The sequence below is a fragment of the Brachyistius frenatus genome, unplaced genomic scaffold (genome assembly GCF_029030835.1).
Source record: "Brachyistius frenatus isolate BFR_SWC_R1_liver_20210118 unplaced genomic scaffold, ASM2903083v1 Contig_254, whole genome shotgun sequence".
NCBI classification, from domain to species: Eukaryota; Metazoa; Chordata; class Actinopteri; family Embiotocidae; genus Brachyistius; species Brachyistius frenatus.
The window spans coordinates 81,768-109,104 of record NW_027210853.1 but is presented as its reverse complement, the minus strand read 5'-3'; the positions used below and the strand labels follow the sequence as shown (position 1 = coordinate 109,104).

General features: G+C 43.0%; 1 protein-coding gene across 1 annotated transcript; it reads right to left on the bottom strand.

Moving 5' to 3' along the window:
* Positions 1 to 1,427: 1,427 nt before the first annotated feature.
* Positions 1,428 to 26,234, bottom strand: LOC138634205 (tyrosine-protein kinase receptor UFO). Its single transcript, XM_069720918.1, has 20 exons — positions 25,614 to 26,234; positions 22,235 to 22,445; positions 21,717 to 21,817; positions 21,420 to 21,602; positions 18,176 to 18,256; positions 17,935 to 18,050; positions 15,572 to 15,767; positions 10,886 to 11,025; positions 10,534 to 10,678; positions 10,209 to 10,226; positions 9,336 to 9,465; positions 8,983 to 9,074; positions 6,916 to 7,011; positions 6,519 to 6,596; positions 5,952 to 6,044; positions 5,068 to 5,189; positions 4,390 to 4,499; positions 3,779 to 3,938; positions 3,059 to 3,195; positions 1,428 to 2,234 (listed from the first exon to the last, which is right to left on the bottom strand). The coding sequence occupies exons 1-20, from the start codon at positions 25,774 to 25,776 to the stop codon at positions 1,787 to 1,789; spliced, it is 2,820 nt and encodes a 939-aa protein (XP_069577019.1). The 5' UTR covers positions 25,777 to 26,234; the 3' UTR covers positions 1,428 to 1,786.
* Positions 26,235 to 27,337: the final 1,103 nt, after the last annotated feature.

Genomic DNA, 27,337 nt, shown 5'->3' with positions numbered 1-27,337 from the left:
ACTTCGGTAATGCTACTGATAAAAACATACCACTGTATGTGCTTTCATATAAAAGTACCTTTGATGTATACAACTAAGAAACACAGCACCTCATTGAAACAATTTTTTTCTCTCCCAAAATGTGTGCAGGAATATGGAATATCCATTCCAATAATTGACTAAAGGAAATATATATACATTTGCATATATATATATATATATATTAATAAGTGCATGCGTGATGCAAGTTGCAGCTGTTGGTTTGGATGATCTTCAGCTGCTGTGTCCTCCTCCTCCACTCTGCTGGTAACAGACTTCTATTTACAGTGCTAAACCTCAACACAAAATATCCCAGAATCCAAGTGGCAGGTCGATGTCGGGATGTTTAGTCGTGTTTCCCGGTCTCTGTTCATCCACAGAAAAACACTAAGGCGTTGTTCTCTGCCATTACGAATATGCAAGTTGTCATATAAACAGATTTGATGAATGAACAGGAAAATAATTGAAACAAAAACTGGAGAAAAAAAAACAAAAAAAAAACATGAAAGATATACAAATTATAAACATACAGATATAAAAACATTAGTGCAAAGTTGTAAAATTGAAAAATCAGCATAAAAAAAATAAATGTGTAACAACACTGTGCTTGAGACAAAAGCAGAAGTGAGGAGCTTCGCCCACCATTTGTGTTGGGTTCCTCCGTCATGTCCATACCTCCCCTCAGTCCATCCACCTGTTACTGTACCTATGATTATTTGTACCCTCTTGATTGGACCAGTAGCTCTGTCCCTGTACATCAAAGTCTCAGGTTCCTGAGTTGTGACAGAGATGTATAGATTAGTTGTCTCACTGAGGAAAGAGTTGCCTTGTCTGCATTGCAAGTGGCTCAGTGTGCTTGATGCACAACAAGCATTACAAACCCTGTGGAGAAGATACAGGAGTTTGTGAGCTCTACGATGGGCTGTGACTTTGGTTGTGGTTTTTATTTAATTTCAGGTTTTATTTCCTTTGCTGTTTGGAAAACCTCCTCAGGTGTGGTTTATGTCAAGAGAAAAATTACATGAAGGAAAAAAATAAAAATCCACCATCCTTAAAGTTTTGACACTTGTCAAAATCAATTTATGGTCAAAAAACAGACGACAACAATGCCGGAAATCTGACCCAAGCAGAATTTTTGTCTTTTACAACCGTGTAATAATAAAACCTGAACATGTGTTTCCACCGTGATTCACCATCAGTGAAACACACTTTTCTGCATCCGGTCAACTCTTTAGTTACTTTTGCTCCCCAGAGACGGAGATGGTTGAGGTTCCTCCACCCGAGCAGCGGTGTTGGTGGGCGGGGGCGAGTCCTCCACGTTAGCGCTTACTCACAGGAAAGTTCAAGCTTCTGAGCATGCTCAGTTGTCGGTTCAGCCAGGCAGTGTCTCAGCTGATTTCACAAAGAGGTTTGATTTTTTTTTTTTTTTTTTTTTTTTAGCTTAATCACTTCACTTCATACAGGTAGTTGGACAGAAATGGTTTGTTGTTGCTTTAGTGACATGGAATTCATTTCTCTGATTGTGCTGTGGTGTGTGTGGGCAACAACATGTGCTCATCTTAGAAGAGAGGTCGTTGACTAATGAAATAATCCCAATCTCTCACTTGCATGGAATGCCTTCGACTGTGTGTGTGTGTGTGTATATATTTGTGCAAAATATGTATGAAGAGGCACATAAGGTTTCTAACAGTCAGGCCGGATCTTGTTCTCGGACTAGGATAGCACACTTTGGCAGTGTTCGCTCCTGTCATTTTGAGATGGGAATACATCACTGCCAGGGCATTTTCCTGGATCCGTCCCTGTCCTCCAGAAGCTCGACGGTCGGGGTGGGGTTGGGAGTGGAGCGGCAGGACGGTTGTAGAGGCAGCGTGGCCGTGGAGGACGACACCAGCATGTCCAGGCTCTCCAGGGAGTCAGAAAGGGCTCGGTTGGTCTCGTGTTGGGGACAGAGCACGTAGCGGTTGGGGTGGTGGACCTCCACGGTGGTCACAGAGTCCAGACCTTTCAGGCAGAGAGGGGTGGGGCCGCCAATGGGGTCACGGCCACCAACGGCCCCGAGCTCCATGGACGACTCGTCCATGTTGACGTACAGAATCTCGTCTGGGTCCTGGAGGTCTGGCAGGTCCTCAAGGGTTTTTTCCAGCTCGCAGCGCAGGGACTCGAAGGACGGCCGATCCTTCGGGCTCAGCAGCCAGCAGGAGAACATCAGGGTGTAGCTGGAGAGATGTGAAGGAATGATATTAGTGTACTTCACGTTGGCGCATTGTTAAAACCCATTTAAAACATTAACATTTCATTGTACACTGTCCTGCACCTGTTGAACAAATTCAGAAAAATTAACAGGTATGTAGTTTTGTCTCCAGGCTGAGAGCATGTCAGTAGGTATTAATCAGAGAGATTCTGTTCCATCGGCACACTTCCAAACAATTAGTTGCAATTACTTTTCCCTCAGATTTTCTGATAATAAATGACTATTTGCTTGAGTTTAAAAAGATCTAGATATTAAAATATAAACAGATCTTCAAATAATTTTTTTGTTCAAGTCTTACAAATTCAATCTCATCTATTTTCTGTGTAATTACCAGCTCATGTCATGGTTCTTACAAACTTAAAAGAATACTAGACACTTGCAAAAGGTATTATCGCAGAAAGAATCTCTGTTATTCCTATACTGAAACACTAAATAGCATATTACTGACTCTGGAAGGACTTTATTAAAATGTTATGGGTCTTGCAAGGAAGTAATTTCTAAGCAGAAATTCTTAATTTCTTTGAACACCGTTGAGGGTGAAAATATATTTTTTTTAAATGTCAAGAGTAATCCTAAATAACTGTTACGTGTCTTTAACTTAGTACAAGAAAGTAGAAAAAGGCATTTTAAACTCGGGACACCTATTTCTAAGTGTGTTCATTAAAGAAACAGAAAGACTTCAACCATGTTCAGCTTCTGGGCTTGATGGCTTTATGGGGCAAAAAAGGGTACTTATAATCAAGAGGGAGGTGATTTCCTCATCAGTGAAGTGAAGGAGCTGACACTTACATGCTGTCCAGACAGTCTGGAGGCTGTTTGAGACGGTTGCCCTGCCTCAAGTAATCATAGATTTCACTGTTTTCCACCCCGGGGTACGGCGTCTGGCCCCGCGTGGCGATTTCCCACATGGTGACTCCAAACGACCACTGAGACGGCGCGAGAGAGGAGAGATGGAGGAGATGGTGAAGAGAAACAGAGCGAAGGGTTCATCAGCTTTGAATTCCTTCAGCGTTTTACACAGCTCGCAACACACCAGTCAAATATTCATCTGCAGTGGTCTGTTTTTGTCTACTAATTTGTGAACAAGCACATCATTTGTGCTTTACACACTTTCACATGTGCATGGACATTAAAATATACATTTTTATACACATATGATATCACCAGCTGTTACAGTTGATATACGACATATTTCTCACATTTACCTGAACACATCAAAAATCTGTCTATTTAGCTTTAAAGAGTAAATATGGAAAATATTTCAGCACTAAATAAAACAAACAAAACAAATCTACTAAAAAAATGATGTTCTTGAAATCTCATTGGGTAAATATTTTGTGAAAGCACTAATAATAATCCCTATGATATCATCCCGGTATCAATATCAAGATAGTTGGTCAACAATATTATGATATTAGGTCCCTACAATACTGGACCGGTCAACAAAGGGATTAACACAAGCACACACAGCACGACACACACTAACAACTACCCGGCTGAGGAACTCACCACGTCACTCTTCGTGGTGTAGACGCGGTCGGCTAAGCTTTCGATGGCGATCCATTTTACGGGCATCTTGGAGATCCGTCCCTGTCTGTAGTAGTCTCCGTTGTAGATCTTCTTGGAGAGACCAAAGTCGGCCACACACACATTCATATTCTCATTCAACCTGAGACGAGACAGAGAGACAGAGAGACAGACAGACAGTGAGAGTGTTACATCGCTGTATTTTTCCAAAATGACATTCAGGCAGTACTTCATCATTTTGAGGCAGATTTGTATTTCTACTTCTACTTCTACTCCACTACGTTGATAAGACAGTTACTTTGTCGTTTAAGATTTTACATCCAAAACATACGATAATCCTATGCAATAAATTATGATGCAATATATATCACGTTATAATTTATCCATTAAGAAACTGCAATGCTTTTCTTGCATCTAGTCCTCTGTTCTTTTGCTCATGTCCTCTGAGCACAGTGTCGAGGCCTAGTTTTACTTCTTTTTTAAAGACCATATTCTACCATTTCATGCGGGGTTAAAAAAGGAAAGAGAAAAACCAAACAAGAGCAACGACAAGAACTGAAAGAGTGAGAAGTGGAAGTTCAGATTGTGCTTACATGCAGTTGCGAGCTGCGAGGTCTCTGTGGATGAAGTTCTTGCTGCTGAGGTACTCCATCCCCCGGGCAATATCGGTCATAAACTTGACCAACATTTGAGATGGTAGGTACTGTCAGAAGGCACAGAGACAACAAAGGTTTTATTTCCACATCTTCCACAGCTGACCGTCTATTCTCTGCACAGTAGAGGGCACCAGAGCTCGATTTTTTTTTTTTTGACCCCCGCTACTCAATTTGAACCGAGTGCTCCCTGTGTGGGAAAAATAGGGTTCAGCAACTGTGTTGTTGTGGAGGTTTACCATCTCGTGGATGTTTCAACACTCTGGATGAATCTTTCTTGAATTCGGCTGGTGTTTCTCAACACGGCTCTTCAGGGATTTGCTGCGTATCGCAGTTCCCGATTCCCAAATAATACTTCATCCATTTATAAGTACAACTGTGTGAGCACTCATCTCGTTTTTTCATGATCTCAGAGTGTACGTGCTGCCAAATGGTGTGGGTGTGGACTCACTTAACAAATACTTTACATCTGTGCTGAACTTTGGATCCCATTTTGCTGACAGACGTTCATGCGAACTTATAAACTCCGAAACCCGTAAAGCTATAACACTGTGTGGAACAGAAAGCGTGCACATGTGTGCTGCTGACTGTGCTTTTGTTGTTTGTAATCATACTAACCACTGGAAAGTCTCCAAGCCTTGAGTACAGCAGATAGCTATGCAGGTCTCCATGTTTCATATAGGGCAGGATGACCACAGGGGAGGGGTACCCTTCACTCTCCACAGTCTGCAGACACACACCTACAAAAACACCTTCACATTAGTACACACACAGATGTTCAATAAGAATTAACATTTTCTCATGAATTCAAAACATCTCAGTCTTGAACTATTCGTTAAAATAAGACGGTATTTTAATGGGGCCAGTTCACCCACAAAGAAACAAATAATAATTCTTACTTCCAGTACCTTTATTGGTATCTAGCCATGCCAATAGTTATGGTTTAAAATATCTGTCACAAAAGATATCCGCCTCCACCGAAAAAAAAATCGAGTCGTTACAAAGACTGCGTCTCTGTTACTCTGCATAATCCACAGAAAACGTTGTATATCAGGAATATTTCTTTACTAGAAGTAGTTCTAATAAAAAGTGCTTACAATGAGGTTTGTCGATTATCCAGAGGAATTGTTTCTATGAAGACACATTGTTGTTGAATTTGTAATGCTTTTCTTATTTACTGAGAAACACAAACAATTGTATTAATTTTTTTGGGTTGGTTGCAGAGATTGAAGTTTCAAATCCTGAATAGCAAAATTTGCTTACTATTGTTTTTTAATTTAATTGCTTATTTTCTCTTGAATGTTTTAAGTCTTATCTGATTGTTTTAATACCGTTTTAAAGTTGTGCAGCACTTTGGTCAACTTTTGTTATCGTGAATTGTGCTATACAAATAAAACTGATTGACTACAAACCAGAAGGGCTAAGTTTTAAAACATATATTTTTGTAATGTGAATTGGCAACCGAACATGAATGTGCCAAACAGCAGAAACTCCTGACTCACCTAGAAGCCTCATGACATTGGGGTGGTCAAACTCTTTCATGCAGGCAGCCTCACGCAGAAAATCTTCCATCTCTGTGCGGGTACAGATGGCAACTGGAAAGCAGATGGTTTCACAGGTGAGACTGCAGTGTAAGAGCTCGGTGGGGAACACACGGCACCGACACTGCAGGGTTGACAGGTTGCTGGGGTAAAAAATGTACTTTGATTTCAGAGGCCATTTGGACTCCTGGATTTATTAAACTATTAATATTAACAAATTCGAAATGTTTCAACTTTTTCGGAGCAGTTAAAAAACTGTCAGAAATCTCAAGAGGGGGATTCTTGTTTTAAAGTCAAGCCCGCTCAAAATTCAGTTTTGACTATATTTTGGCACTGTGATTTATGTGGGGTCAGCTTTTTCTTCTTCCAATATTTTCTACAAGCTGTGTCTTTGTCTGTTTTGTGATCAAAAACTGACCCCTTGTTAATTTTTAACCCGGGTGGGGGGGCTGCCTATCAAACGGCCTGTGTTCCAAAGATGAAGAGATTCATTGTGGTATTTGCTGAGTACTTTTACTGTCTACTCACTTTTCATAGTCTTGACAGCAACTTTGAGAGCAGCCTCCTCCTGAGTCAGCAGCCCTTCCATCACAGACCCAAACTCCCCTGGAGGAAGAAATTAAAACACCAAACGCTCAGTTCAGATGCAATTTTAGATGAAACATTGAATGTCATGTTAAACAGTGAAGAGCAGTTGATTCCCTGACAGGGTTCTCATATTAGATCTGATGTCAGATGGAAATGACTGGAGATGAGTGGGAAAACAAGCACTGATGATACCCCAGGTAACCCCTGACTGTCTACCAACCCTGTTTACAAATGCCTTTTCTTTGTCAGGCACTTATTGTACTAATAATGTACATTTTAAGTCTTGGCTGTCCTAGAAATGAGACTAACACAGGGTAGAAAAAACCCAAATCCTTACCTTCTCCCAGGGTCTTTCCCAGGGTTAGTTTATGTCTGTCTACCATCACATCTTGGAGCTTTTGCTTCAGCTCGTCGCTGATGCCCAGGCTGTTCACTGAAGGGGAAAGAATAAGGAATTTTAATGGTGTTGGAGCTCAAAGCACTTTAATTAAGAACACAGAAAAGAGAGCAAAACAGCCACATCGAACCAAGCTGCTTCTCTCACTTTTCCAAAACCACAATGAACAACACTAAGCCAAATACAAAGTGTTATAAACACTGCCAGACTGAAACAACAATGAAAATAAAACTGTAACTGTACAAAAACAACCATGTCTACTTGTAAAACTCACAAAAAAGGGTCATTAAATCTTTTCAGTTTTCATCAGTTTGTTAATGAAAACAATTGTAAGTGTTTCTTCCATTACATGGTTGAGTGAGTTCAAATAATAACTATTTGAAGTCTATTGTTAGGTAGAAAGCCCTGTTAGACATACTTCTTTACCATTGCTCTAAATGTCTGTTATTATAGTAGAACTAAGTCATCAATAAGTAAACCCTGAACTGAAAATAACTGATAGAAAATAACAATAATAATAATAAATAAACAACAAAAAAACGACATAATATCTGACATCCTGCCTCTGCAGGGACCCGGTCGGGTTGGAAAGATGAGGCCGGAGGGCTTAAACTGGTTTAAATGTTCCCTTCAATAGTCCCTCCGCAGCTGGCTGTCACTGAGCTGTGGTGGTGAGCAGCCTGCGCTACAGACGCTCGCTCTGTTTTCACATCTGGGCCAGAATGTGACAAAGCAACAGCGTGCTCAGAGATCGCCTCCCAGCTGCTGCTACACTATCAATCTGCAACGTGTTGGACAAGAATTTACTCTGTCTACAAGCATGTCGCAACACATGTTGCCGTGACCGGCTATTAGCCGATGCATGTAATAACCAGCGCCCCGGGGTTTGATTTTGTCCTGAGAACCGGACAACATTTCCTTTCAATATCATCAGCGTAAATCCTGCCCGAATCCCTCCAATCTGACCCCTCCTTTATTCCCAGTGCTTTCCAGCATTCACTCAAGAGTACACATTATCTCCACATCTCTTTCTCTTTGCTCCTCTCATCTTACTCTGTGAATAGTTTTTTTTTTTTTTTTTTTCCTGCAGTTTTGACTTTCCTCCGCCCTCTTTGTGGATGTGGCAAGCTGAGACTTGTGCATGAGGACTACACAAATATTGTGTGTGTACTCCGGGGACAATGTCAGGGCTTGAACATGATCCAGCTGTGTGAAATTTGAGTCTGTGGGTTGTGTTTACAGGTATATATCGCCGTCTGTGATCATGCGGACTCATAGAGGCTGCTGGCAGCACACAAACCACTGCAGAGCACTTCTTTGGATTCCACCAGAGGAAGGTCATCGCTCCACCTGGACGAGACTTCCTCCGACTTCCAACGTACTCCCCGAAGGTGAAATGACCTCCTCGCTGCAGTCAGAGCAGTTCAGTAACTCCTCATCTGTTGTTACCTTCTGCTTAAATTTTAAATCAAGTCACTGGCGTGACATTAACCTCTCCAGGTTTCACCTTCATTTGCTCTGTCTGACAAGTCCGATTTCATTTTGCCGTTCACACCTGATTGCACAGGGCATAACTTCATCAATGGATTTCCAGCACATCTAATCAATGCGATTTTAAAACGATAGCGCAATATAATATAAGGGGCACAGTGTTGCCGTGGAGTACGTCAGCTGACTGAACACTCCAGGGCTGTTATCACAGCTGCGGGGAATGAATTAACCCATAGCTGTTTGTGTTCCTCCCTTTGATCGAGCGCACAAACTGAGGATGTGATTCCTGTATTGAAATGTGGAGAAAAGAGCTGTTATTGTGTCCCACGAGAGGCAACGATTTCCTTCCAATGAACTGCTGGATCTTTGCCCGAAACACGACAGGAGATGCTGTTATGCTATTTTTAAGAGGCAAGTTTGAGCACGCTCATAACAGCATCTCTTCCTGTCGCTGAGGCTATAAAACTATAAAGTGTCAGCTTTCTGACAAACAGGTCGGGGCAGAGAGGAACTCACATGTTGCCTCTGTAGTCCTGCGGCTGTAGGTGCGGCGAGCGCGGTACCGGACCACCAGTTCTCCACTCTCCATCATGGGTTCAAACGCCTCTCTGTCAATAAATACATCATAGAAAACGCAGGGAGAAGTCAGTCCAGCAAATGTCTTTACACAGCATGGCCAATACATAAGTAATTCATCAAATGACTACTAGTCTTTCAAAACAAATTTCTTCTGCTTCATCCAAATGAGTCAAAATAAATGCAAAAATGAGGCAACTCTCTCAAGGAGCAGAAAAAACAAACTTTTTGGTTTGGCACAGCTAATCGAGTCCCTCCCTTCCACCCACGAGGAGGACTAACAGCCTACGCACCCAAAGCGAGTCTCCTTGCGCCGCAGTTTGGCCACGTAAACAGCCATGAGCACAGCTATGGACACGGCGCCGGCAATGGCCATCACCACATACCACCAGTGCCAGGAAAAGGCAGGGGGCGACGACGGACCTGAGGAAAGGGGTGGCGACAGACACAGATGAGAGTGAAGTCACGGAGGTCCTGTGTTGCTGGACGGAGAAGTTACAGTAGGATTTTAGTGACACTAACGGGGAGTAAATAAATTGCTTTTGGCAGCAGTAACATCAGTCTTTGAGCTAATTCCACGACTTCTTCTCCTACTAAAGTATACACTACTTTTTCAAACTCTAAAAACATTGAATTTTACTCCCAGTCCCCCCCCCCCCCCCCCCCCCAAATCTACTGCCGAACACTAACAACCTCCACCCACTGTTTTTTTACTTCTCACATTCATACTCATCCTCCCTCCCAATGCTCCCTGCCTCCTTTTCCCTTTTCATTTGCCCTTCTTGCTGTTTGAATTGTCTGTCTGGCTCTAATAGACAAAGCAAACAGAGATACTACACTGTTCCTGCCTGTTATAAATATTTATGATGCGTCTCCCCATTCAAACACCCTCTCCCCTCCCCAAACCCTTCTTCCCCTTTCCCGTCTCTCTGAGATCCTCAATTCTCTTTTTTCTCTTCCTTCTTTTTTTTTTTTTTTTTATACCAAAATACACAGGAAGGAACTGACATGAGCAAACACGGTGACAGCGAATCAGAAAGAGAAGTGCAGCAGTGAAAAAAACACCATGAGCTCACTTCCATTATCACTGTTATTTGGTGCCGCTCTGAGAGGTCACTGAGGAGTGTGTTTGTACGTTTTCGTGAGTGAAGTCGGTTATTACTCACCTCTAAATTCACCCATTTCTGTGGATGTAAAAAAACAAACAGAACTTATGTCAATATTTTGACTTCCAGCAGAAAAACATCCTCCTTTTCTTTGTAAAAGCTAAAAACAGCTGAAACAACACGTGATATCTTGTAAAACATGATTGTGTCAATCAACATAAGTTGTGAGCCAAAGACCATTTCAAATAAGATCATATCAAATATATTTTAGCATCATTCTTGTGTCTAGAAGGTATTTTTTTAAATTGAAACATCAAACAATATGATTTTTTTTAATGTATTATTTCAGTAGAATATATTAGTAATTTTGACAGTTCTGACTCACCAGCAGGAGTAAGTGTCAAAGTCTGTGTGAGGGTCCAGGGTCCTTGACCCGCCCCTGTAAAGGCACACACTCGAAAAGACACATTGGACAGGGGAACAGACAGATTGATTGACAGCTCAGTGTCCAATCCAGTATCCACAATAAACTGTCAACAAAAGAAAAGAGAGGGACTGTCAGTATCAAGTTCAATTGATATTTTCTCAGTCAGAGTCTGTCGATTTGATGAAAAGGTTCAGAAAACATCAGAGCTTTGTTGTGTTTTCGTGTGTGTGTGTGTGTGTGTGTGTGTGTGTGTGTGTGTGTGTGTGTGTGTGTGTGTGTGTGTGTGTGTGTGTGTGTCTCCCTGACTGACCTGCGGTGCAGCAGGTGTGCTGTACTCCACCATGTAGCCCTGCAGTTCTCCATTCAGCCTCCCCGGAGGCTCCTCCCACGTCATCAGCACCTCCGTCCCATTGAGCGCCGCGGTCACGTTAACAGGAGGGTTCTCTGGCACTGAAACACAAAACACAACAGAGCTTAAAAGAATTCCACTTTTCACACAGCTATAGTTGTATTTGTTACCGAGTAGATGTAAGGTTAGCGAAGCATCCAGTGCAGGGTATGAATGAGGAGCCGGCGGTGCTGTGACTGGGCTCAGAGACCGGGGGCCAGTGGGCTGAGGGTTAGCCAGGCATGTGTTGTTTTGACAGCCTTGAGCCTCTGGGGTGTGGATAACTACAACAGCTGGATGGAGAAGATGTCAGATAATCTGGAGGATTCGGTTTTACTGGGACAAAAAGGCATCCGAGGGCACCACAGACTGGGGTGATTAGTCGAGTTCAGAAGCTGGTGTGATCCCTCTGGGTCAGCGTGGCGGGACAAAGTCAGATGGACACTTTCTGAGGCCTGTGTCGGCCTCCTTCATGCCCCCCCCCCTTTCTTTCTGGTCTTCACTGTTTTTACTTTACTCTCTCTCTCTCTCTCATTGACTTTTCTTTTCTGGCTTTCTGGAGCAGAGAGTGAAAAAGGCTGCTGGCAGCCAAAATACCCAGAGGAGAGAAAACTTAGCTGAATGACATGCGAGGAATAGTGCGAGGAATTTGTTTTTGTGTGTGTGTGTGTGTGTGTGTGTGTGTGTGTGTGTGTGTGTGTGTGTGTGTGTGTGTGTGTGTGTGTGTGTGTGTGTGTGTGTGTGTGTGTGTGTGTGTGTGTGTGTGTGTGTGTGTGACAGAAATCCAAGAAACCTTTTCACAAGTAGAGGACAGAGCTGTTTTCCTTTGTTGGGTCGAGGCTCTCTTTGTCTTTGCTTCTCGCACTCTGCAGGCTTTCAAAGTCACACAAACTAGCTGGACACACACACACACACACACACACACACACACACACACACACACACACACACACACACACACACACACACACACACACACACACACACTAACACACATGCATAAGCTAAGTCACTCTGAGTTTGAGAAACATGGCCCAGCCTATGGATGATGTTATCAGGAAGTGTTTGGCGGGTGATTGTTTCCACATGTGATCCTTGTTCTGCCTGCCAGCGGCAACAAAAACAACCTCGAAGTCAAGTTCATTCCAGCAGAGCGGCTCCACCTATGCTCCATCGTTTGTCGGCCTCTCTCTTTCTCCACCTCGTTGCTGCCTACCCACTCTCTTTTTCTCTCCTTCCCCTCCCCATCCTTCTCTCTTTCCCTGTCTCCCATCCAACATGATTCCATCTCCTACTTTCCAAGTTTTTTTTTTCCCCTCGCTGCCCTCTGCCTCTCCTTTTTTTTTCCAAGGACCTTCGAGTTTAAGAAAACAGGGATGTTAACTGTTGGCGTAAAACTTTGGCAGGGAAAACGCTCTTTTTCACATGAAAAAAAACCTGCTAATTACAAGATTTCGAAAGTAAAAAAAAAAATGAAAATGAGATGTGGGCCGGTGTTGTTTTCTGAAATCCAGAAACTATAATAAAAATGCCTCACGTTGTTCCTTTGCCCTCTGCATGAAATCAGTCCCGGCTTAGCAAGAGGCTGATAAAAACAAACATTTGAACCACAATTAGTTCACAACAGCAGAGGTTAACATCTGCATCGATGGCCGACTACTGTTTCACATCCTGTTGGGTGCTGCTGTTGAAAAACAAGCGTCAAATAACCAAACTTTGAAGAAGTCAAGCATAAGTTGGAGGCAGGGATGTGACTTTTTTTTTCCCTTCATGTAGGCTTTATGTCATCCTCTCAGTCTGGTGCCGTGCGGGTCAACACGTGTGTGGAAAAGAGTCATCCTAAAGCCCGGAGCAGACTTAAAACCCTGGGATCTGCAGTCTGTTCCCCGTAAATAAAAACAAACTCAGCACCACGCAGGAAACATGTTTTTCAGATCACTCGCAGCCCCAATGTTCGTGTCATCAAAAATGTCACAACTTTTAAGGGTATTCAGCTCCTTTTCCTTTTTTATAGCGGAACAGACTGTTGTCGGTGTTGGAAATCAAGTCGTTTAATGCTTGACGTTGCATTTTTGTTGGCAATAGAATTAAACAGGATTAAGTGTGTGTGTGTGTGTGTGTGTGTGTGTGTGTGTGTGTGTGTGTGTGTGTGTGTGTGTGTGTGTGTGTGTGTGTGTGTGTGTGTGTGTGTGTGTGTGTGTGTGTGTCGTGCTACTTCATCACGACTCACTTCTATCAGAATAGTAAATTTGGTCATCCCCTGATTAATTATTATGTCTCTTTGGTGCAGACAAGTGATGCAGCCAGTGTGTACAGAGGGAATCAGGATTTACCTTTTCAGTGTTTCAGTGGCTAATTATTTTTGTTCAATCATTTTTTTTTTTTTTTTTTTTTTTTTTTTTTTAAAGATGCCTCTGCAGTTATTTTAGGGAGCAAAAGTAAAATGCCATCACAGCAGGGCGATGTAAAGCACAATCACATTGCTGCTTTAGGATTAGGAGGGTGACACAGGTCATCTGACTTCCTCTCCCACTGCCCCCACCACCCCACCCCTCCCCATTTCTGTTCTCTCCTCCAGGGAAAATAGTGAGCTTTGGGAAAATAGCAAAATGAGTGTTTTCTCAAAGCGCCCCCTTCTCCAGTTTCTCGGCTCTTCCATCCATTCCTTCCCCACTCCCACCATCAACCCAACAGTTTTTTCCCACAGTGCCTAGCTGTGTGTTCTGGAGAGAGAAACCAAAGGTCATCTGAGGTTAAAAAAAAAAAAAAAAAAAAAAAAAAAAAAATGGGGGGGGGAGAGATAAGAATAAAAAGAAAAGAGTGACGCTGAAAATCAGGATTTAAAAAAACTTGTTGGGCTTGTTTGGGGATGCTGTAAATAACTTCCTCATCAAAGAGTCGTGCAAGAAAACAAGTACAAGTTGGCCGAGTATACTTGGCAGAAATGAATGGTGGATATGGAGGAGCAGCAAATGGGGACGTCTTCACCAGGATGACATGTCTGCACAATTTAATCAATAGAAAGAAAGCAGAGAGATACTCAAAGACACTATTGTCTCAGTCTTCAGCTCTGAATCCACAGAGAGAAATATGGAAAATATGGCTGAGCTGTGAGAACTCCACCTCTCTTCTTCACTCTCTTACTCCCTTTAACCTTCACTGCCTCCTGAACTGTCTTTGACCGCAAGATGAATCTTATCCTCGTTTTTTTTTTTCCATCCTATACCTCATTAGGACAAGTGCAGAGAGATCTGCTGGAGCAAGAACCGAACACTATTGTTTCAAAGGAAATGATATAATTTCAGAGTTTTTAATTTATAGTGAAACGCAGATTCTTCTCAAAAATAAAGAACTGACACTTGAACATCCTGAGGGCTACTTCTCTCTTTTTGTTCTGAGAAATGCTATGTTGAAGTGTTTTCAGATTATAAACAGCTTCCATTGTGGAAATCCCCGATCATATCTCTCCTCTCCTCTACACTATTTCCATTCCTATTTATCCAGGGATTGCGACAGCATGAGCTGGCATGGAAAATCCCACCTCAGTTTAAACTCAAACACACGGCAGCCGAGCATTACAGTTTGGACAGAGCGCTGCGATCCTAACTGAAGCCTTTCAGGAGAGTTTAACATCCGCCCTCCCTTTGCCCGTCTCCACCTCCTCTGAACCTTCAATACCAGTCAGCCGTCTACCTCAAGAGTTTACATTTGAAACTGGTTTCACAGTGACTCGCATCTGGTATCCTTCATAAACAGACTCAGTTAAAGGGGCACAGAAAGGAATATTATGTCTAATGGTGCACTGTAACTTGAGTCCCTCGCTCCTCGTTATCATGCAGTTTGTTCAGTCTTGACTCACTTAGAATCGAGCTGAAAAGCAGAAAACAGACTTAGATCTGCAGTAAATTAAATGTGTGCTGGGGCAAAAAGCCTCTGGGAGCTTATGACAGCTGGACAAGACAGACAGAAAACAGTCGAACTGACAGCTCGAGGCATAAGAAAGCAGTAGAACACGGTTGCTGTACATTTCCCTCTGCCTGAACAGAAAATACAAGAGCTAATATCAGATTTGTAGACTTGACACAGGATGCAGTTGATTCACGATTTGTACCTTGCAAAATCCTAACACAACAAAAAAAGCCATGATCTTTAAAACTTCATTTTTAGGCCCATTATTAAGAGTTTTAAAATGCAAGTTTTAAAATGCTGCATGATTCTTTCAGCATCCAGGCAGCTTTAATTTGCCTATGAAGCCTTGTAACTTGATTTGCTTCCGCTATTTGAGCCCGTAATCGTTGGTATATTTCGCACTAACAAAATCAATTCTATTGGTACAAACTGGGTATGTAGGTGAAAATGTGCAATAACAAATCATGTAAAAATAATCCTTGGTACTGAGCAAAATACCCTCAAATGCAACTCAGTGGTAGCTGCTAGTTTCTGTGTAGCTTCTGTCGCGGACTGGTCACAGTGCACAGCAGGAAAATGAGAGGAGACTCGCTCGGACTTAGAGCTCAATCAGTAGCAAGATAACACAGCGTTGACCTTGACGCACTTCTAAGGAAGTGATACCACACACACAAAAGCAAACATCTCTGGAAGACTCACCTCCTTCTTTGGTGCGTAGCGCCACCCAGGGCGACCAGTCAGATGGGCCCTGGCTGCTGTGACAGGCCACCCTGACAGCATAGAGGCTGTGAGGCTCCAGGTCCCCGATGAGGTGGCTGGTTGGCGGGATGTTCACATTCTGGTTGTGGATCATCTTATCTGGGCCGACGGTGAAGGACTCTCCTGAATGTTTGGCCTGGAATATTGAGATAACAGGTTTTTAGTTTAACACGGCATTTAGTTTGTGCGGTCGCGTGTGGCGATTACGTGTGTTTGGCACAAACAGGAACAGGAAGCGTTCGTTTCAGTCCAAACAGAACTGACGACAAAGTTTTGGGTAATCCTGGTCAATAGAGGAACTGATGGATCATTTTAAACATGTTAATAGTTTTGAGTAAAGTCAAAGAAAACGTGCAGAACAAATACAATTTTTTTTGCAACAAGTGACTAAATTCAAAGGGACTTTGTATACAATACAAGGTAACTGTTATTAACAGTATTATTAAGTTATATTAATAATAAACTACACATAAAAAAACAATTAAAATAATATCAGTGAATGTTTGTAACAATTATAAATGTGGACTGTAGTTGGCCTGCAGGAGTATTTTTTTTTAATGATTATATATATATATATATATATATTCTGCATCCACAGAAACTTACAGTATCATGTATGAGATATTATGGAAGAAAAGATAAAAGGCAGAAGTGTAATGTTGCTGCTGGTGGTGTGGGGGGAGGAGGGGAGGAGGGGGGAGGAGAGCGGGAGGAGGTGGGTGTCATTAACTGTAATTTCCAAAAATGGTGTAAAATCTGTGCCAGGACTCTTTTGAACGTGACCCAGGCTCAAGGTGCACTGAAAGCAGAACTCATTAACCAACAATCACAGGCAGAAACCTGCTGTCTCTGCAAAGTCTGTGTGGTAAACACATTTAAAGAGGAACACAAAACAGCAAAAATCCTTCATTGCAGCACTCTTAAAAACCACATTAAAGTTGCTGGTGTCGGGCCTTTCTTCTGCTGCATTGCTCATTATGAAGCAGCTCCTGCAGGCTACTTGCTGCACTTCAGCAGGGTGGGCTGGGATGTGTGTGTGTGTGTGTGGGGGGGGGGGGGGAGAAGGTTATATAGAGTTGAAAATGTATAAATAATTGTCCTAAAGACTGAGCCGCCACACAAAGAGATAAGGTGTGTGTGTGTGTGTGTGTGTGTGTGTGTGTGTGTGTGTGTGTGTGTGTGTGTGTGTGTGTGTGTGTGTGTGTGTGTGTGTGTGTGTGTGTGTGTGTGTGTGTGTGTGTGTGTGTGTGTGTGTGTGTGTGTGTGTGTGTGTGAGCAGGTGCTGGTAAGACTTGCTTTTCCAGTGATTTTAAGTATCAAGGAGCCCAGTGAGGGATATGTTTTTTTTTTCCTTATGGCCTGATCCCGAGAACTGCTGTCATCCTGTTGTATGAGTGAGCAGTGCATGAATGTGTGTTTGTGAGAGTGAAAAAGAGTCCGCCGTAACTCAATGAATCACCGTCCAGCCAGCAAAACAAGTGTGTTTAATCTAATAGCACGACTCAGCCCTGAGTCACACCTCAGCCTGCATTCCCCTTCTATGGCTCAGACCCACAAGATCTGCTGTCACTGCCTTTTCCTGTTTTCTTTCACTCACTCTCGTTGTATTTCTCCCTTTTGTTCTTTATTGTTCTGTCTTCCTCCATCTCTCCTTTACGCTTTCTATTTCTGGAGCACAGTAATATCTTTCTGCTCTCTGCACCATAGCTTTTTTTTTTTTTTTTTTCCATGTTTCGCTTCACGACACAATGATCCGTTAAATTCAGATTTTTGCCCCGTTCTGCTGAAGCAGGCCCCTCGTCTTGTGAGGGTGAGGGAGGGCGGAGGGGAGGCGGCAAGAGCAACAAGAGGTATGAGGGGCAGCATTATTAGAACCAGACGTTTAGGGGTGGTGCTGCACCGCTCGCTTCTCCACCAGAAAATGTTCCTCCTCTCAGCTATGAGCCGTAATGGCCACAAAGCAGGAGAGTGGCAAAGAGACACTGACACAGAGAGAGAGAGAAAACGAGAGAGAGAGAGGGAGTGGTGCGACAGAAGATTAGTCCAAGTTCGAGGCCACTTTCCCAGAGTGAAACCTGATCCACTGGTACATGAATAAAGCAGGGAGGGGTAAACGAAGAGTTACACAAAGAAAAGAAAATCACGCTTGCAAAAGTTAAGGCCGTGGTCCTCAGTCAGTCCTGCAAATAGAGGCTGAATGATGTGTTTGTTTTACATGCAGGTCAAACAGTTGCAGTGATTTTTTTTTTTTTTCCAGGCTGGTTGTGGTGTCCTCCTGTCACATCTATCTCGAGTTGTCTCACCTGAACAGTGCAGCGCATTATCGGGTAGTCGCCTCCAAAACCAGGCTGCCACGATACACGTAGAGCGGTCTGAGTGATCTCCACGGCTCTCAGGTTGTGAGGCTGCAACGGGAGAACTGAAGACGCAACGAGAGGGAGAATAAACAACAACGACTGCAACAGCACGGGAGTTTGCGAAAAAGCATATCGAGATGAAGCGAGGAGGGCTGGTGTGTTCGCGGTGCCACGGTGTGACACCTACCGGTGATGGTACCGGATCCAGAGGTGGCCACTCCTTTGTGGTTATGGGCCTCACAAGAGAAGGTGCTGGTTCTGTTCAGACCTGGAAGGAAACAACATGAAACACAACATGTGTGAAGCGGAAGAAATGTCAGGTCTTTTGAAACCAAATAATGCTTGCTCAGCATGCCGAGCTGGACGTAATGTTAAAGTGAGAAACACCGCGAAACGAGAGTGAGAAGACTGTGAGCGTGTTAGTTTCCATCGAATCACATGACCTGCCTGTCAACAGTGTTGTGATTTGTTTGTATGTGCGTTTTTGAAAGTGTAATAGTTGTAGATCCAACGCAGGCTTTTAGAATCTTATTTTTCATTTACCAACAGATGAGTAATAAAATTCATCTGCCAAAAATAATGAATTCCCAACTCATGCTGATTGGTGTCAAGCATGTCATCAAAATCAGACGAGCACCTCTTGGGCCTTTTAAAGGTTTTGTTTTCACTGTAATATTTCAGCGACATCACGTCTGAAAGCTTCACATCTTGTTCAAATCCCTCTGTGTGAGCCAGACTTACAGACTAACATGTGTCACTTTACAATGTCGTAATATGGTGCCAACATGTACGGTTCCTTCAGGTTTTGTCAAAATGAGGCCAATGATAGACAGTTGTGTGAATTTGGTTTAGCTGTTGTCAAGATTTTAGTTTTAATCAAACTGCATGTTGTCTTGTTTGTCGTGTAAAATAAAACCTTTTTTTTTTGAGAATGATCAATGTCTGATTGCGCAGTAAATACTGATTTGATGATTTGCAGGTCAAAGGACATCTAAGTTGGACTAAATTTCATTGAAATACCAATATTTTGCAAGCGTCTCTGGTTACGTATGATTGCTGTTTCAAAAGTATTTCATTTATATTTTCTCGCAGGTCAGTTGGATTTTCTTTACTCTGTTATAAATAGTAAATTAAATAGTTTTCCACCTGTCGGTTAAAAACTTTTTACCCTGAGTCTAACCACCATTTGACCAAAACATCAGTTTTATACAATATCTCTAACCTAAAATGCTGAGAGTTGAAATAAAAAAAAATTAAAAAATTCTGCAATGTAGTTTTGAGAACAAAGATGGTGATCGTGCCGAGGTCTAGGTGCAAAAAAGGCCGAGCGGCTGCCTTCAACGGGACGGGGCTCCTCTGAAGGGGGCAAAACACTGTGACACAAGCTGACATTCAACAGAGAATGAGTCCTCTCACTAAGTGACTCACAGCGTGCTCACACACTCGAAACATTCCACAACACAACACACACACACACACACACACACACTGAAACATGTGACATTCAAGTTTTACCACAGTTATCTAACATCCCAACACTGTCAATCAGCCACACACGGAGGCTCGCACAGAATCACACAGTGTGCTGTCCTGCGCCGACGGCACCATGCCTCCATTGTGTTGCGGCCGCAAAAAGAACGGCGCGGTCCTCGTCGGGTGAAACGAGGGGTTGTGAGAGAGGAGGAAGACGAGGGGAGGGTGAGGATGACCGAGAGCTGTGAGGGCGAACGAACTGCTCGTCAGGCCACCTCGAGATTGCGCCACTTGCTCCTCTGTCTCCTTCCCCCCCCCCCCCCCCCCCCCGGGCCCCCGCCCGTAGTCAGCAAACCGCAAAACAACATCCTTCTCCATGTGAAAACGTCATAAGTGGTCACTCGGTAGAAGCTCATGATCTTCACGGTGTTGACCGACAGTGGTGACGTCAGCCGGAGACCACGGAGCTCGGTCCCGGTGCTTCCTTCCCTCCGCTGAGTTTACATACTCCAGCGAGGTTGGAGTTAATGATGATTTTAATTATCATAAACTAATCTAATCGTGTCCTTGATTGATTTAATATTTAGTGCATTTAAAATAGTAAAAATTCCAAGTGGTTCAGCGTGTTAGTTTTGTGTCACTTTGCAAAGATATAAAGTGGAGTATTAAATCCTCAATCTGAGAAGCTGGAAGCATGACGAGGTTCACATCTTTGTTTGATCAGTGGCTTTAAAGTTTCAGTGAAACTGTGACACTGAAGGTAAAAGTGCTGACTTTTAACAAAACAGTGACAGATTTTTATTTTGTTTTGTTGCAAAAGCAAAAAGCTTGTTATATGTAAGGGGGCCGTGTCGCCCTTGTTTCTAGATGGTTGGAATGTGTTTAATGCCATTTCTCTTCGTGGGCTTCTCGACAGATTATTTGTGTTTGTGCTGGTTTGGACCGGCGGTCCGGCACAGCAGCTGTCCATTCCAGAGATGTGAGTGCAGGTTACCGTCAAACGGGTCCTGGTCAATACCCGGCAGGCTGTTCCGATGAGTCAAACCTGGTCTGTCTGTTGAACATTGATGCCTACTCCTCCCTTCTTCCGTCTGACTCAGCTCTCCCCTCCTCCTTCCCCCCCCTCACCCCGACCACTGGACTTAACACGAGCCAGCTATCTGGCAGGCAGCTGCGGTTTGCATTCAAGCAGCAACAGAACCCTCCTCCTTTCGCTCTGTCTTTCTTTTATCTCTGTGGGTCCTCTGCACATTAATTTTCCATCTCCCAATTGTCCTTCTTGTGCTTGCTGCTCTGCTTTCACTGACACAACCGCAAAGCACGTCCTCAATGGATCCACTGGCACGGTGCCAGCCAGGCTCTCTTAGGGGAGGGCGGTTATTGGGCGGTTTTGTTTAAGTAATGGAAGGGCTAAATTGGAAGTCTTTGAAACACAGAGGATGGTTACTGTACAGTGTTTAGAGCAGGTCGTTATAATCAGTCTCAATAGATTGAAACCAGTGATTTTGAAATTGTCTAGTTTCTTTGCTACAGGGGGCCACAAGCCACCTCGCCCAATGATTAATAACTTGATTAATCTATGAATTAATCAGCTGAAATCAGCACTGATTAACACTGATTAATCATTCAACTCTTTATTCAAGCTAAAGTCTCACGTTTTCTGGTTCTAGTTTTTAACGTGAGGATTTACTGTTTTTTAAGGATTTATTCAAATGCAAACTCAACACATTTGGACTGTTGTGTGGAAACAATTTCAACACTTTTTTTCAGAGTATTTTTTACATTTTACGGACTGAACAATCAAGAATTTCTGCCCCACGCTGACTAATTGCGACTGATCGTGGGGCTGTATCGGTACAAAGTGACAGCCCTGGAGGAGTGAACCGATGCAATGAGTCTGACTAAGCTGTGTACATGTGGCGTTGAGTGCTTGGGTAATAGAGAGAGATAGATGATACCTGTGATGTTGAGCGTGGAGGGTGACAGGGCCACGCTGTCCGCCAGGGAGTTGAGAGGAGCGCCATCCTGCAGCCAGATGACCCTGACCGGCTCCGGAGGTCCGTGGGCTACGCAGCTCAGGCTCAAGGAGACATTGGCCACTACAGACATGTGCTGGGGCTCCACAGAGAAATGAGGAAGGCCTGGGGAAAGATTTAGCTGAGTCAGGGTCTTTGCTCTTCTGACAATCCAAATATTGTAACCCTCAGAGGAAACCTGCTTATTACTGTAGCCGGAGGTGCAAAAGGTGAACTCACCTTCCAGCTGGATGTTTCCCTCCTCGGACAAAATCTGGTGGCTTTCCGAAAGAACAGTACATTTATAGGAGCCCATGTCAGGGAGCTGGACCTTCTCAATCCTGTCAAGGGTATAAAGGGAAATGATTACAATGGTTTCACATGGATCAAGACATGACAAATCAAACTGATGAAACGAAGAGACAGAAAGTTGCACAGACCCTGATCACTTTACTTCAAAATTCGGCCATCGAGAGTTAAATGCACTAAACTACAGCAGGAGAGACACATGGGATTTTCTTGGATTATATAATTTCTTTCAGACCTATTTTCAAAGTAATGTACCGTGGCTGGAATTCAACATGTTTCCATATTTTAGGAACAAAACTGGTTCAGCTAGGGTGCATGATAAAGTGAAGAAACAGGAATCAGAAGATCACAGATGCATGAGTGACATTTTAGGCCAGTTGCGGTTGCCTCAATAGATTATCCTTAAATCTTGCAACTGGCAAGTGCGGCAGGTGACTCCTGCTTCCTACCTGAGCGTACTCATGATCGTCCAACTGTTGCTGCCAGTGTGAACTTGGAACTGGTTGGTGTCTGCATACAGAAGTGGAACGCTATCTCTCAGCCAGACCACATCAGGGGGGTCCTCTTCTTCACCTCCGGTACCCTTCAGGGCGCAGTGCATCGTAACAGGTTTACCCAGTGAAGAGATGACAGTAGTGGGACTTCGTTCAAACTCCAAATCTTTGATTGAGAGAGGGAAGAAGCGCAAAAAGGCCATTTGTTTTTTTTTCATGATTTAAAATGGTAAGTTTCTGCACAGTCCAACCAGCCTAAACCGTGTCTTCAAACAACACGATTTCCAGCTGTTATCTTATTTGAACAGGCTATTCTGCTGGATTCACAGCATACATCTGTAGACAATAATAAGGTTGGACTTTAACATAAGAAATCCAGAACACCTTTAAGTGGTTCAAGTCACAAAAACATTTTGAACTTTCGATAACAAACTACAAAAACTAATAATAGGCCTACTTTAGTCTGTTTCAAAAAAACATCCAGTTATTACAGCCTAAAAAATACTTAACAGACATCCAACCACTTGAAGGTAGCTACCATTAACTAAGTAGTCAATCATTTTACAAGTTCTTTTAATTTGTTATGATAAATTACAAATTGGCAAAACTGGATTTGCAAAACTCAGAAATCCAGCAAAAGTGAACATTTTACAAGCTGAAATCAGAAAATGTTGATTTAATGAATGATTGACTTCAACGATAACCTTGTTATTGATTTAGTTATTGATCAACTGATCTTTTGACCACCAAAATGTTCATGTGGTTGTGTGGTGCCTGTTAAATGTTAGATTCATGCTGTACAGGCGGATATGAGGAAACCAGGTGAATCCAAAGTTTATCCACCAGGCTTTTTGAATGAGTCCGGTTATCTTCCTCACTGATAGCGAAGCTGACCTGAAGAGGACAACTCTTATAGACGGGACAAAGGCTTCTTGTTCGACGACGGCCGCTCCTGCTGCTCAGCGCCGGAAAACAGAGAGCTCAACACAAACTAAACATAATCATAATCAGTTCTGTTCCTCTCATGCAAAGACGATAGGCCTGCAGCTCATCTGCCAAGACGTCTGTTCAACATCCCAAATAAACATTGAACACAGTGTCATCATAAATATGATCAATATAAACTTCACTTGGCTGCTTCTGTTTCTCACTGTTATGGTATTCAACAGAAATGTGAGGCGTTGCTGCGTACAAATGGCGGGCACAGATCTCTTCTGTAGGAATCTTTTTCTTTAAAAAAGGCAAAGTATCCACAGAGCCGACGAAGGAAAGGAGTATAAGCGCTCCTCGTCTTGATAAAATGGATAAAACCTCAAATAATCTGAGGGTGTGAAAACTTTGCTAATAAATCATGCTGTTTCTCACCGAGTTGATGCCTGTACAGATTTTCTCAAGCTTGTCAACCCACCCTCCTAGTCTGTTTCATGGTCAACCTTCGACCTTCGACTCCTTCACGATGACCCCAAAGGATTTCCACTGGAACCCGTCTCGCTCAAACACAAACACCCGTAACTCAGCGAGCTTCTGATTTAAAGAGCACACGTTGGGCAAGACTGATTTTTACTCAAAACATATCGATTATGATGCGCATCTGTACGTGGAAACACAACCCCAAAAAAGAGCTTGTTCTGGGAGAGTGCAATAAATGAAGGGCCCAGCTGAGCCTGTGCTTCACTGCCTCCTTGCCTCTCTTTGGTGTTTAAAAGTCATCGCTCCCTTTATTTTTAAACTTGGCTGAACTCTTTCATGAATCTGCATGACCCTCACTTTGTTGTTTTTTTTCATCAGTGCCACATTGAAAAAAAACCTGCCCTACTTTCTTTCTCTGTATCTTCTTCATACAATAATAATATTAAGACCGTAAGCCCTTTATGAGACTTGTCTGGAGTCTCATAAAGGGGGGAGCAGGCCATGGACAAACTGTCTGTGTGGCCTGTCTCCTTGATTCATTCGTGCTTAACTACTCAATCTCCTCCCTTTTGTCCCCTGAAATTCCCTTTAGGTCCCGCACTTCTTTTTTTCATGATCTCTCTCTCTTTCCACTCTGCTTGTACTCCCACTCACTCTCCATGAAAATGCTCAGATGGTAAATGTCAGTGGACTCGCACATACCAAAAATACCCTCCATAGTCTAACCATTTATCCTCCTCTCACTCCCTCTTTTATCTTTCTGGCTTCACAACAATTCAGCCGCTCCATTCACTGCCCCTTTGCCCCTTTTTTCCTTTTCATGCCATTCTTTGGATTCATTGCCACATTTGGCCACCTCCCCTCTAAACTTTTTCTCCACCACTTTTGCCCCCGTACCCCATCCATCATTTCACTGCTCCAGTCTGAGTCAGACCAGCTCTGACTCACAAACCAAAGCATTCACTGCCCTGAACCCCTCCTCATCCTTCACATCCCCTCACTCTTGGGCCAGAGCCATCTCTACATCCAAGTAGGAATATCAGGAAAATGTCTCCTTTGAAAGCATCAATCTGAGCTTGTAAATCACATCTGGGTCTAGTGATCTGTCCCGCCCGGTCATACATCCACTAAGCAGTAAGGTCCAGCTCCCAGAGAGACAGCGTGACCATAATGGTCAAAACACATGAGCTGACAGGTGGAGGCCGCTGCAGGGACAGTTTCCACACACTGGCTGCAGTAGCTGATACAACAGCCACAGGACTTCTGAAAGATGATCGACAGGGACATGAAATGTTGACTTGTCGACTGGATGTAAAATGACCTGTAAACTTTTCTGAAAGAGTCCAAAGTTTGACTTCCACCATATTCTCTCCCAGCAAGTTTTACTTGAAGCGCCTGCAGGCTACATCTGTCAAATACCACAGTGTTCAGGAAATGCCATGAATGGTGGGAATCCTGTTCTGGATACGTGGTTTGTCTCAGTTCCCAGCAACATTAAAGATGTTCAAGCTGCACCACGATCTAAAAAATATGATCCTTCAACATGTGTTTGTGACGCCAGTCAAGGAAAACACCTGAAAACAAACTCTCATCAGAGCCTCTTACCTCATAATCAGCAGAATGCAAGTTTTAATTTTAAGTAGGTTATTAAAATCAACATGAACTGAGGGAAGCAATAAAAACGAATCTTTTGTATGCTTTCTTTGATCACCTTGCTTAAAAAGGTTGTTGTTTTTTATTAGTGTAATGAATTCCTCCATGTCTGCCAGATGTTGCAGCTGTGGTTGCACTCACAACCCCAGAGCAAATTGATTTAATGAGTTATAGGAGCAGAACGCTGACTGCGCTAATTGCTCATTACGATGTTTTTCCTCGCACCGAAGTTAACAAACAAGAGTGTTGATCACGGTCAGTTCAACCTTACCTGACAGTGTGCCGGCGGTTACTGGCCTCCAAGCCGAAAACATGACGATGAGGATCAAAAACGACCACTTAGACCCGTTCATAGTTTCTCTTAAGAGGAGATCACCTCTGGAAGTGAGCTTCATAAGGAGTGCAGTCATCTTGGAAACATCACCGGACTCCATCACCGCATTTCAGTGGCTCAAACATCCAAAGTTGTGCGCAAAAAAAGTTTAGCTTTGACGTGGCGGATGCTGAAAGTGCGATTATCATCAGATGGGAACAAAGTAAAGCAGATCCCGTCGTTTCAGTTCCCTTTTACGAAGAAAGACTAGGAAAAAAAAAAAAAAAAAAAAAAAAGTCTCAGCGCTGCTCTGGAGTCCTGTAGCTTTTCTCTTTACGCTGTTGTTTTGGTTTATTCCGAAGGGAGTGCTGCTGTTGTGTCCAAACTTTTAGTTACCCAAAAAGCGCACGGAAAAGGCGCTCCAAGACGTCCGAACCCGAAACTATTTCTAGCAACTGAGGGAGTATTTTTAAACCAGTCTTTGCTGCTGTAGGTCGTCCAAAGTCTCCCTCCTGCCCACCGGTTCCCTCAGACTCCCTCAGACATTCCCCTGGCTTTCTTTTCCCTCTCTCCCCCTTCAAACAGGATTCAAATTCCTCAACTCTGTTCTTTCCACCCTCCTCCCCCTCCTCCTCCTCCTCCTTTGCCCCAGACTCTCCCCGTTTCTCAAAGGATGTGAGAACCCCCGCCGCATGCTGATTGTTCTAAAACAATCCCCTATTCGCTTTTTAATTACGCACCGATCCCCAGAAGGTGTAAATAGCTCAGTAAATCAACTGAAACACTAGCAAACGCAGACCTGCGCATTTCCCATGACTGAATCAAAAACATGATTAACATTTTGTCAACACATAATATAAACTTGTCTGAATAAATGAGACAAAATGATTTGAAAACATGCCATTTGCTCAACCTGTCCAGATTATTTAATGTTAATAAACCAACACTTGTGCAAACTTTTGTCCATATTATAATAATTTTATGATCTATTTTTCTGTCTGTGTATTTATTTTCGTAATGTTTAATACTTATGAATATTTTGCATAATATTTTGTATTATGCAAAATAGGTTACATATAAAAAGTTAAATCAATGGACTTCTCACCTTTTTGAAAGGACTAATAACTCCCATTGAATTTCACAATCGCGCCGTAAACTAAATATGTCAGGAGATCAGGTTTGAAATGTTGCAACCTTTATTTAAGCAGGAATATCAAGGTCTCATTGCAGCCCGTCAAGGATGAAAAAATAAGCAAGAGACCAACAATATTTAAAGTTAAGAAATACAATAATATTCAGACTATTCTGTTTACATTTACTCCACATAACCAGGAATATGTCATCCCAATGTCTGGGAATTTGTTTGATGCTAGTTTCAGCCAAAACAGTCTGCAGCATCATCAGCTGTTGTCTAAATAAATGTGTCCATCCCTGATTCCCATCTCAGAGGGACATGTGTTGTTGTAGACTGTGATGTCTGAGCTGTGTGTGTTTGGACTGAGGTTGATGCTGCCTGAGAGAAGGGCCCTCAATCACAGTTCACATACCATTCATGAATAATTGATTTGCTGCATATATCCCTGTTTTTTTCTTTTCTTTTCCCATGAAAACGGTGGGAGGTGCCGCAACTCAGGTTGCGAAGACCTCGGTCCCACTGGCCCTTTAAGAGTGGCTCTGTGGAC